The sequence below is a fragment of the Nerophis ophidion genome, linkage group LG29, assembly GCF_033978795.1.
Source record: "Nerophis ophidion isolate RoL-2023_Sa linkage group LG29, RoL_Noph_v1.0, whole genome shotgun sequence".
Classification (NCBI taxonomy): Eukaryota; Metazoa; Chordata; class Actinopteri; order Syngnathiformes; family Syngnathidae; genus Nerophis; species Nerophis ophidion.
Genome location: NC_084639.1, coordinates 1,333,375 through 1,344,972, shown reverse-complemented (window position 1 = coordinate 1,344,972; position 11,598 = coordinate 1,333,375). Strand labels below are relative to the sequence as shown.

Below are 11,598 nucleotides of genomic sequence, written 5' to 3'. Positions count from 1 at the left end.
CCTTGGTGAGCCGGATCCCCGCCCCCGCAGATTTTACATGCTCCCTAAGATCCATAAGGAGCCAGAGCAATGGAGCAGGCCCCATGAGATACCGCCGGGCCGCCCCATTGTATCTGACTGCGGGAGCGAGACGTATAGAACGGCAGAGTACATCGACCATTATTTAACGCCACTCTCCCTTCTACACGGCAGCTACATCAAGGACACTTACGATTTCATTGATAAGATTAAAAATGTGCACCTTCCCCCAGATGCCATCTTATTTACGATTGATATTGACAGCCTGTATACTAACATTGATATCGAGGAGGGTATCCGGGCTGTCAAAAATGTCTTCCACAGGTATCGTGACGTCAGCAGGCCTGAGAAGGAGCTCTTGGAGCTCCTTGATATTAATTTGAGGCGAAACGATTTTGAGTTCGATGGTCGTTTCTACCTCCAAATTAAGGGCACTGCTATGGGCAAGAAATTTGCACCTGCGTACGCCAACATTTTTATGGCAGAATGGGAGACATCTGCTTTGGCCTCTTGCCCAAAACGTCCCGAACATTATTTTCGGTACCTGGATGACATCTGGGGTGTTTGGACTCACTCTAGTGAGGAGTTCAGCGTGTTTTTAAACACGCTCAACACGCACAATAAAAATATCACCATCAAGTCGACCACGAGTCACACATCCGTCGACTTTTTGGACACCACGACATTCAAGGGTCCGAATTTTGCTAAAACGCAACTTTTGGACATAAAAGTGTTCTTCAAGGAGACGGACACCCATGCGCTCCTTTACAAAAGCAGCTTCCACCCCAAGCACACATTTGCGGGGCTGGTGAAATCCCAACTCCTGAGGTTTCATCGTGTTTGTACTAGGCAGGAGGATTTCCTGGTGGCCGCGAAGACCCTCTTTACTGCTCTGAAGAGGAGGGGCTATTCCAGGTCCTTCCTCAGAAGACAGTTGAGGGTCTTCCTGGACCCGAAGGGACCTCCTCCTGGTACGGACACGATTCCTCTTATCACCACCTACTCTCCTTCGGCCGTCAGGGTCGTGAGAAAAGTCAAAACCCATTTCCGTACATTCTCGGAGAGTAGCGGGAGGCTGCAGGGGCACTATGTGGTACCGGCCTACCGGAAGAACCCCAACTTGAATGATATGTTGGTCAGGGCCAGGGTCAGCCCACTGGGAGACCCACCCTCCGCCCAGAGGGACGCCCTTGTCCGACACGCGCCGTGGTTTGTGAACCCCCAGAACCGCAAGGTTTTCCAACCACTGTGTCGTGGCGGACTACATACACAAAACTGTGTTTATGTCATTCGCTGTCAACGATGTGGCAATATGTACGTGGGCGAGACGGGCAATACCTTAGCTAGGAGATTCGCCCAACATAAGTACAACATCGTTAGACGCAAAAACACCAATACTCACCTGGTCCGGCATTTTGTCCGACACGGGTGGTCTGCCGTCCGGGCTACTGTCGTCGAAGCGAACCCCAGATGGAGCCTCGCCCAACGTCGGAGGGCGGAGCACATCTGGATCGCGAACTTGGGCACCAGGTATCCAGTAGGCCTCAACGAGGTATGAGGGGGAGCCATAGGACTGTTGATGGACAGGGCATATTCCTTTTTTTACTTCCCTTTTTATTTTTCTTATTTTTCTTATATATCCCCCCACCCCCCCTTCCTTCCTAACCCTACCCATTTTTCTTTTTTATGGTTTTTACCATAACCCCAATCCTAACCCTAATCCTAACCCCAACCCCAACCCCAACCCTAAACCTAACCGGCGAGTGCCTCCAGTCCTTACCCGGCTCTCGCTCTGCCTCCCGAGACCTCCATCACCTTCCACTGTGCACAGTACACAGAAAAACAAAAAATTATCCTAGTCACCACAGGAAGGGGTGACACTCTCTCACACATATATACATATATAATACACATATATATATGTATTTTATACCTACCTATTCATAATATACATTATTATATTTCATAACACAATTATACTTACCTTATTATGGTATGACTCATATATATACAGGTATGTACACTTACATACTCACAACAAGTACAACAATTCATTCCACTCACTTTAGAGGATGATGGTGGGACACACAAACTCATATATGTTATATCATATATACATATATATATATATATATATATATATATATATACCTATATATATACATATACACACCTATCATAACACCAACAATCAATTATACTTACCCAGATTATGATGGTGTTACTATACACACATATATATATAGATATATATAACATTGGAACCAATTAATTATACTCACCTTAGGATGGGAGGACACATTATACATAAAAACATATGTATATGTACTCATACCTTCATAGCATGCTATAGAAAAGGTAACAACAACTCACATCCCCTCCTTTCTTCCTCTCTGTCTATCATTAAAATCCTGGGACAAAAGATGGAGTGTTTTTCTTGTATTGTTCATCATTGAATGTACAACTGTATATATTTATGATGTTCTATATATGATGCTATATTTTCATTGTATCATACTTGCTTAACAGTACATCAGAGATAATGATGTCTGTTATTTCATTTTGCTGCCATTTTGTATTTCCATTGCAATATTAGTTCACAATGTGTTGTATCCTATTATATTGCATACATTTGAACGATGTTTATTATTACATGATTATTATTCATTGTATATAAGCAGTTATTACTGTGCAATAGCTTTTTGGGACTTCATATGAGCACTGTTTTGAATTTCTACTTGCACTTCTATTATGCCAAAAAAGTTTTATTTTCATGGCCAAGAGTTTAGTGCATTACGGTGACTCCACCCTTCATTTAAATGTTTAAGGCTATTGGTACAGATTTGCCGCATCAATTTAGCAGTGGATTATCCAATCACTGAATTTTGATGTATTTTCTGCTTACTTTTTACGAGTTTCGCCTGAGGAAGGTCTATGACCGAAACGTTGCCGTAAAAACTCGTAACTATACCCATTTTTTCACTCTTTATATCTCTTTATACATCGTTCTATATTTCTAGTTTTGTCTTTTGTTTATTTACCTGTCGCGTTCAGTTGTTCTGTTCCGACTTTCTTTTGGTAAATAAACCGTTCTATTTTGTTATAATTCTTCTCCAGTGGTATTATTAATTCATTCCGTTTTATTATTCGCGTGAAATATTGCATATTTTTTGCAAAAACTACATTTTTTCAACTTCACGCTCGAACTGAAGACCGGAAGTACTTCCCTCGACCTCACTCGAAGGTCCCGCCCATTAGTACCCGGATCTTCCACGTTTTCATCGATAAAACGGTCAAATACCACCAAAAACTTTTTTTGTAAAAGCGAACTCACCTCTTTTTTGCCGACTTGTGCTACCGTGGTACTTTCCAGCGGTAAAAATCCATCTTTCGCTCGGAAATGGCGGAGTACTACGACGAGGGGTGGGTCCCGGTGAGATCCCGGAAGCAGCGCCGTCAACACCGGCAAAATGTGTCCGCCGAACGACGCAGAAGACCGGATTACCGCTCTTTTGACCGCCAAGATTACCCTGAGGATTACCAGCGACAAAGACCACAGAGATCATATGCTGAGGTGGCGCGAGGACGCGGGGATCTCCGCTTTCAGAGACCGCGTCCTCGCTCTCAGACACGCCCCCGCTCTCAAACACGCCCCTTCTGGTTTGATGGACAGCAGCAGCAGCAGCGCCGCAGGAGCGCATCTCGCAGGTATTTTGGGAACAATTCCCGTCCTCAAAACAATAACAATAACTTTGGCCAGCAAAGATACTATCCACAAAATTACTACACGCCTCCGTACTCACCTCCAAGGCGTCCCCGCAATCCTCCTCGTCCCAAAAAGGCGCGTAAACAGCGTCAAGATGCCCCCAGGAGGAATGCACCCCTCAATAATTTCAAAACTGTTATTGAAGGAAATTTAATGGCCAAAAGCTGTTATAATATTATTAAAGTGACACACCACCTTAATAATGTCAAAAAAGACACTCTCCCCAAATCCATCAGCAATATGCGGGAAACACTTGCCACGATGATTCGGCCAGCAGTTTCAAACCCTGAAATAGAGTGTGAAATACGTGGCAATGCCACACAGTGGGCACATCAAACTATTGTCACACTCAAACAACACTACAAAACCACACTTGAATTGGAATTATCCAAATTAACCACATTTATTGAGGAAGACTGGAGACCTGCTTTCCACCTGGCCAAAGAATGGACCAGGAAACACCTGGGACGTAGACTGTTGGGGGACACTCTCCAGGAGGCCGAGGCACTCATCACCAGTGCCTTTGAACATCTGCTGCTCAACACAGATGTGGTGCCCCCCACCCGCCCCTCACCACCCCATGCTGCCACCCGGACATCGGTGGCCACAGTCACGGACCCTGTCGGACCTGACAGGTCCCCGGCTGTGACACGGGCTCCACACCGCCCTCCAACACCGACGGTGACCCGCGTGTCAGTAGCCACAAGCACCGACTTTGGGGGCCCGGATTGGTCCCCTCAAGTGGATCGACCAGCAGACCCTCCACTACGGGTGGCCCCAATCTTCCTCCCCCGCCGACCGCCCGCTCCGGCTGCCACACCACCACCCATGGAGCAGAGGAGGACACCGCGCCGATCTCCGTGCATCGCGTATGTGGACGACGTCATCCAGGAGCATCCGACCATCCAGCCGCCTTCTCCTCCACGCCGCAGGACCCCGCTTCAGAGATCACCTACGAGACAGGATCGAGTCATCATGGTCCACAGGACGGACCAAGCAACACAAGACACCCCGGTGCAAACGGAGTACGACATCCACTCACCACCGAGAGCCGCAGTTCCCGAGGCTCTCCTCATCGACCTTCGGGATCAGGAGCAGGACAACTTCGACCCCTCCTCCCTGATGTCCCCTCTTAACATCTCTACCTCCAGCGATGAGTCCCAACTCAGCCGGGACCTGAAAAAGGACACAACATCAGAAGGAGAATCCTCATCATCTGGTCCCACACAATCCGTGGCGCCACTGGTGGATTATCCAGACTCACCCCGGCAGGAGCATGACAGCGAAGAAATGGTTGTCACTCCTCCCTCTCACCCTCCCTGCTCACCTCCAGACTGGGTCCCCAACTTTGGTCGCATGACATCTGTCCCAGGTACTTCTTCACCACACCTGACACGTAGTGAAACCTTGGTTACAAACACTTCACCACTACTCTTCCACACATCCAGGGAACCCTCGGTTCCAGACACACCACCACACATACCTGATGGGGCACCCTCTGTGCCAGACACTTCATCATCACACACATCTGACACAGAGGATGAAGACGTACAGGAAGTGTTTAGACATGCTAACACTAATCGCAAAATGCTCGATTGGAGACTCGTGGCCACCAGAAAGATTCTGGTGATCGGAGACTCCAACCTGAGCCATATACCTCCTTTTACTGTGCCCGATCTCCAAATAGACAGCTACCCGGGGGCAAATTTCCGCCACGCGGAAGCCATCCTGTCCAAGACAAGATCCACGGTCCAGGTGGAGGTTCTAGTCCTAGCTTTTGGTATCAACAACCGTGAGCAGAAGGTGAAGGAGACCACACTCAAACAGCTCCAAGGGGCACTCCGGGCAGCCAGGAAGACATTCCCACATGCCCGATTGCTGATCCCCCTGATAAATTTTTCAGCTTCTCTGCCTGTTGAGCAACAGAACAATCTGGAGATGCTGAACGAATATATCAGGAATCATTATGCTCACATCCCGGCCCTGGACAGCCGGGTATTTGATACTCGCAGTGACCTGATCCACTGGACTCGGGACACAGCCGTGCGCATGTTGGAGCACTGGCTCGAATCGTTAAACTAGGCACCCCCAAAATCCCGAAAAATCGGGGGGGTAGTAAGAACGTAGTAAATTTGGCCCTTAGTTTTACGCCAACCCCCTCACAGGTTTCCCTGCTCAACAAGGGCCTCAACTTCATCCCCTCCTCTAATCTGTGTAGTGACTGGCACCAGCAGTTGAGGTTTGACCTCCAGCACTATCACAGACGTGTCAAACTAGCCTTGTATTATGAGAAACAGGACCATCTCATACCCAAACCCTTCACAGCCCGCTCCCACTGGGAGCCCTCACCTGGACTCTTGCCTCCGGAATTCCAGGCATTGGTCCAGGCTGACGGGCTCACATTGTCCGGTTCGGGCTGTGCACCTGCGGTTCCCCCTAACCTGACACGCGAGGAAGTTGAGGCCCTTGATAGTCTTAAGTGCAATAAGCACATTGTGATCAAGCCTGCCGACAAAGGCAGTGCTGTTGTCATTTTTGACAGATCACAATACATATGGGAGGGCTCTCGGCAGTTGAGTGACACTACATATTATAAACCGCTGCCTGAACCTATTTACCCCGAAACTATCCCCATGGTAGAAAAGATTATTCATAATCTACTACTTAAAAAGTTTATCAATTCGAAACAAGAAAAGTACCTCCTTGGTGAGCCGGATCCCCGCCCCCGCAGATTTTACATGCTCCCTAAGATCCATAAGGAGCCAGAGCAATGGAGCAGGCCCCATGAGATACCGCCGGGCCGCCCCATTGTATCTGACTGCGGGAGCGAGACGTATAGAACGGCAGAGTACATCGACCATTATTTAACGCCACTCTCCCTTCTACACGGCAGCTACATCAAGGACACTTACGATTTCATTGATAAGATTAAAAATGTGCACCTTCCCCCAGATGCCATCTTATTTACGATTGATATTGACAGCCTGTATACTAACATTGATATCGAGGAGGGTATCCGGGCTGTCAAAAATGTCTTCCACAGGTATCGTGACGTCAGCAGGCCTGAGAAGGAGCTCTTGGAGCTCCTTGATATTAATTTGAGGCGAAACGATTTTGAGTTCGATGGTCGTTTCTACCTCCAAATTAAGGGCACTGCTATGGGCAAGAAATTTGCACCTGCGTACGCCAACATTTTTATGGCAGAATGGGAGACATCTGCTTTGGCCTCTTGCCCAAAACGTCCCGAACATTATTTTCGGTACCTGGATGACATCTGGGGTGTTTGGACTCACTCTAGTGAGGAGTTCAGCGTGTTTTTAAACACGCTCAACACGCACAATAAAAATATCACCATCAAGTCGACCACGAGTCACACATCCGTCGACTTTTTGGACACCACGACATTCAAGGGTCCGAATTTTGCTAAAACGCAACTTTTGGACATAAAAGTGTTCTTCAAGGAGACGGACACCCATGCGCTCCTTTACAAAAGCAGCTTCCACCCCAAGCACACATTTGCGGGGCTGGTGAAATCCCAACTCCTGAGGTTTCATCGTGTTTGTACTAGGCAGGAGGATTTCCTGGTGGCCGCGAAGACCCTCTTTACTGCTCTGAAGAGGAGGGGCTATTCCAGGTCCTTCCTCAGAAGACAGTTGAGGGTCTTCCTGGACCCGAAGGGACCTCCTCCTGGTACGGACACGATTCCTCTTATCACCACCTACTCTCCTTCGGCCGTCAGGGTCGTGAGAAAAGTCAAAACCCATTTCCGTACATTCTCGGAGAGTAGCGGGAGGCTGCAGGGGCACTATGTGGTACCGGCCTACCGGAAGAACCCCAACTTGAATGATATGTTGGTCAGGGCCAGGGTCAGCCCACTGGGAGACCCACCCTCCGCCCAGAGGGACGCCCTTGTCCGACACGCGCCGTGGTTTGTGAACCCCCAGAACCGCAAGGTTTTCCAACCACTGTGTCGTGGCGGACTACATACACAAAACTGTGTTTATGTCATTCGCTGTCAACGATGTGGCAATATGTACGTGGGCGAGACGGGCAATACCTTAGCTAGGAGATTCGCCCAACATAAGTACAACATCGTTAGACGCAAAAACACCAATACTCACCTGGTCCGGCATTTTGTCCGACACGGGTGGTCTGCCGTCCGGGCTACTGTCGTCGAAGCGAACCCCAGATGGAGCCTCGCCCAACGTCGGAGGGCGGAGCACATCTGGATCGCGAACTTGGGCACCAGGTATCCAGTAGGCCTCAACGAGGTATGAGGGGGAGCCATAGGACTGTTGATGGACAGGGCATATTCCTTTTTTTACTTCCCTTTTTATTTTTCTTATTTTTCTTATATATCCCCCCACCCCCCCTTCCTTCCTAACCCTACCCATTTTTCTTTTTTATGGTTTTTACCATAACCCCAATCCTAACCCTAATCCTAACCCCAACCCCAACCCCAACCCTAAACCTAACCGGCGAGTGCCTCCAGTCCTTACCCGGCTCTCGCTCTGCCTCCCGAGACCTCCATCACCTTCCACTGTGCACAGTACACAGAAAAACAAAAAATTATCCTAGTCACCACAGGAAGGGGTGACACTCTCTCACACATATATACATATATAATACACATATATATATGTATTTTATACCTACCTATTCATAATATACATTATTATATTTCATAACACAATTATACTTACCTTATTATGGTATGACTCATATATATACAGGTATGTACACTTACATACTCACAACAAGTACAACAATTCATTCCACTCACTTTAGAGGATGATGGTGGGACACACAAACTCATATATGTTATATCATATATACATATATATATATATATATATATATATATATATACCTATATATATACATATACACACCTATCATAACACCAACAATCAATTATACTTACCCAGATTATGATGGTGTTACTATACACACATATATATATAGATATATATAACATTGGAACCAATTAATTATACTCACCTTAGGATGGGAGGACACATTATACATAAAAACATATGTATATGTACTCATACCTTCATAGCATGCTATAGAAAAGGTAACAACAACTCACATCCCCTCCTTTCTTCCTCTCTGTCTATCATTAAAATCCTGGGACAAAAGATGGAGTGTTTTTCTTGTATTGTTCATCATTGAATGTACAACTGTATATATTTATGATGTTCTATATATGATGCTATATTTTCATTGTATCATACTTGCTTAACAGTACATCAGAGATAATGATGTCTGTTATTTCATTTTGCTGCCATTTTGTATTTCCATTGCAATATTAGTTCACAATGTGTTGTATCCTATTATATTGCATACATTTGAACGATGTTTATTATTACATGATTATTATTCATTGTATATAAGCAGTTATTACTGTGCAATAGCTTTTTGGGACTTCATATGAGCACTGTTTTGAATTTCTACTTGCACTTCTATTATGCCAAAAAAGTTTTATTTTCATGGCCAAGAGTTTAGTGCATTACGGTGACTCCACCCTTCATTTAAATGTTTAAGGCTATTGGTACAGATTTGCCGCATCAATTTAGCAGTGGATTATCCAATCACTGAATTTTGATGTATTTTCTGCTTACTTTTTACGAGTTTCGCCTGAGGAAGGTCTATGACCGAAACGTTGCCGTAAAAACTCGTAACTATACCCATTTTTTCACTCTTTATATCTCTTTATACATCGTTCTATATTTCTAGTTTTGTCTTTTGTTTATTTACCTGTCGCGTTCAGTTGTTCTGTTCCGACTTTCTTTTGGTAAATAAACCGTTCTATTTTGTTATAATTCTTCTCCAGTGGTATTATTAATTCATTCCGTTTTATTATTCGCGTGAAATATTGCATATTTTTTGCAAAAACTACATTTTTTCAACTTCACGCTCGAACTGAAGACCGGAAGTACTTCCCTCGACCTCACTCGAAGGTCCCGCCCATTAGTACCCGGATCTTCCACGTTTTCATCGATAAAACGGTCAAATACCACCAAAAACTTTTTTTGTAAAAGCGAACTCACCTCTTTTTTGCCGACTTGTGCTACCGTGGTACTTTCCAGCGGTAAAAATCCATCTTTCGCTCGGAAATGGCGGAGTACTACGACGAGGGGTGGGTCCCGGTGAGATCCCGGAAGCAGCGCCGTCAACACCGGCAAAATGTGTCCGCCGAACGACGCAGAAGACCGGATTACCGCTCTTTTGACCGCCAAGATTACCCTGAGGATTACCAGCGACAAAGACCACAGAGATCATATGCTGAGGTGGCGCGAGGACGCGGGGATCTCCGCTTTCAGAGACCGCGTCCTCGCTCTCAGACACGCCCCCGCTCTCAAACACGCCCCTTCTGGTTTGATGGACAGCAGCAGCAGCAGCGCCGCAGGAGCGCATCTCGCAGGTATTTTGGGAACAATTCCCGTCCTCAAAACAATAACAATAACTTTGGCCAGCAAAGATACTATCCACAAAATTACTACACGCCTCCGTACTCACCTCCAAGGCGTCCCCGCAATCCTCCTCGTCCCAAAAAGGCGCGTAAACAGCGTCAAGATGCCCCCAGGAGGAATGCACCCCTCAATAATTTCAAAACTGTTATTGAAGGAAATTTAATGGCCAAAAGCTGTTATAATATTATTAAAGTGACACACCACCTTAATAATGTCAAAAAAGACACTCTCCCCAAATCCATCAGCAATATGCGGGAAACACTTGCCACGATGATTCGGCCAGCAGTTTCAAACCCTGAAATAGAGTGTGAAATACGTGGCAATGCCACACAGTGGGCACATCAAACTATTGTCACACTCAAACAACACTACAAAACCACACTTGAATTGGAATTATCCAAATTAACCACATTTATTGAGGAAGACTGGAGACCTGCTTTCCACCTGGCCAAAGAATGGACCAGGAAACACCTGGGACGTAGACTGTTGGGGGACACTCTCCAGGAGGCCGAGGCACTCATCACCAGTGCCTTTGAACATCTGCTGCTCAACACAGATGTGGTGCCCCCCACCCGCCCCTCACCACCCCATGCTGCCACCCGGACATCGGTGGCCACAGTCACGGACCCTGTCGGACCTGACAGGTCCCCGGCTGTGACACGGGCTCCACACCGCCCTCCAACACCGACGGTGACCCGCGTGTCAGTAGCCACAAGCACCGACTTTGGGGGCCCGGATTGGTCCCCTCAAGTGGATCGACCAGCAGACCCTCCACTACGGGTGGCCCCAATCTTCCTCCCCCGCCGACCGCCCGCTCCGGCTGCCACACCACCACCCATGGAGCAGAGGAGGACACCGCGCCGATCTCCGTGCATCGCGTATGTGGACGACGTCATCCAGGAGCATCCGACCATCCAGCCGCCTTCTCCTCCACGCCGCAGGACCCCGCTTCAGAGATCACCTACGAGACAGGATCGAGTCATCATGGTCCACAGGACGGACCAAGCAACACAAGACACCCCGGTGCAAACGGAGTACGACATCCACTCACCACCGAGAGCCGCAGTTCCCGAGGCTCTCCTCATCGACCTTCGGGATCAGGAGCAGGACAACTTCGACCCCTCCTCCCTGATGTCCCCTCTTAACATCTCTACCTCCAGCGATGAGTCCCAACTCAGCCGGGACCTGAAAAAGGACACAACATCAGAAGGAGAATCCTCATCATCTGGTCCCACACAATCCGTGGCGCCACTGGTGGATTATCCAGACTCACCCCGGCAGGAGCATGACAGCGAAGAAATGGTTGTCACTCCTCCCTCTCACCCTCCCTGCTCACCT

The 11,598-nt window shown here is 47.4% G+C and overlaps 2 protein-coding genes across 2 annotated transcripts; both read right to left on the bottom strand.

The window, feature by feature from the left end:
• Positions 1–1,008: 1,008 nt before the first annotated feature.
• Positions 1,009–3,719, bottom strand: LOC133545900 (uncharacterized). Its single transcript, XM_061891618.1, has 3 exons — positions 3,353–3,719; positions 1,799–1,839; positions 1,009–1,591 (listed from the first exon to the last, which is right to left on the bottom strand). The coding sequence occupies exons 1-3, from the start codon at positions 3,717–3,719 to the stop codon at positions 1,358–1,360; spliced, it is 642 nt and encodes a 213-aa protein (XP_061747602.1). The 3' UTR covers positions 1,009–1,357.
• Positions 3,720–7,489: 3,770 nt separating this feature from the next.
• Positions 7,490–10,204, bottom strand: LOC133545899 (uncharacterized). The gene is made up of 3 exons (XM_061891617.1): positions 9,838–10,204; positions 8,284–8,324; positions 7,490–8,076 (listed from the first exon to the last, which is right to left on the bottom strand). The coding sequence occupies exons 1-3, from the start codon at positions 10,202–10,204 to the stop codon at positions 7,843–7,845; spliced, it is 642 nt and encodes a 213-aa protein (XP_061747601.1). The 3' UTR covers positions 7,490–7,842.
• Between the last annotated feature and the right edge of the window lie 1,394 nt (positions 10,205–11,598).

What these genes read in the sequence shown, in the direction of transcription:
- LOC133545900 (XM_061891618.1), bottom strand. Translation starts at nt 3,719, where the DNA reads ATGCGCTCCTGCGGCGCTGCTGCTGCTGCTGTCCATCAAACCAGAAGG. An exon ending in CACAAGTCGGCAAAAAAGAG is followed by an intron (nt 1,840 to 3,352) that starts GTGAGTTCGCTT and finishes TACTGTGCACAG; the next exon opens with TGGAAGGTGATGGAGGTCTC. An exon ending in GGAGGCAGAGCGAGAGCCGG is followed by an intron (nt 1,592 to 1,798) that starts GTAAGGACTGGA and finishes GTCCATCAACAG; the next exon opens with TCCTATGGCTCCCCCTCATA.
- LOC133545899 (XM_061891617.1), bottom strand. Translation starts at nt 10,204, where the DNA reads ATGCGCTCCTGCGGCGCTGCTGCTGCTGCTGTCCATCAAACCAGAAGG. An exon ending in CACAAGTCGGCAAAAAAGAG is followed by an intron (nt 8,325 to 9,837) that starts GTGAGTTCGCTT and finishes TACTGTGCACAG; the next exon opens with TGGAAGGTGATGGAGGTCTC. An exon ending in GGAGGCAGAGCGAGAGCCGG is followed by an intron (nt 8,077 to 8,283) that starts GTAAGGACTGGA and finishes GTCCATCAACAG; the next exon opens with TCCTATGGCTCCCCCTCATA.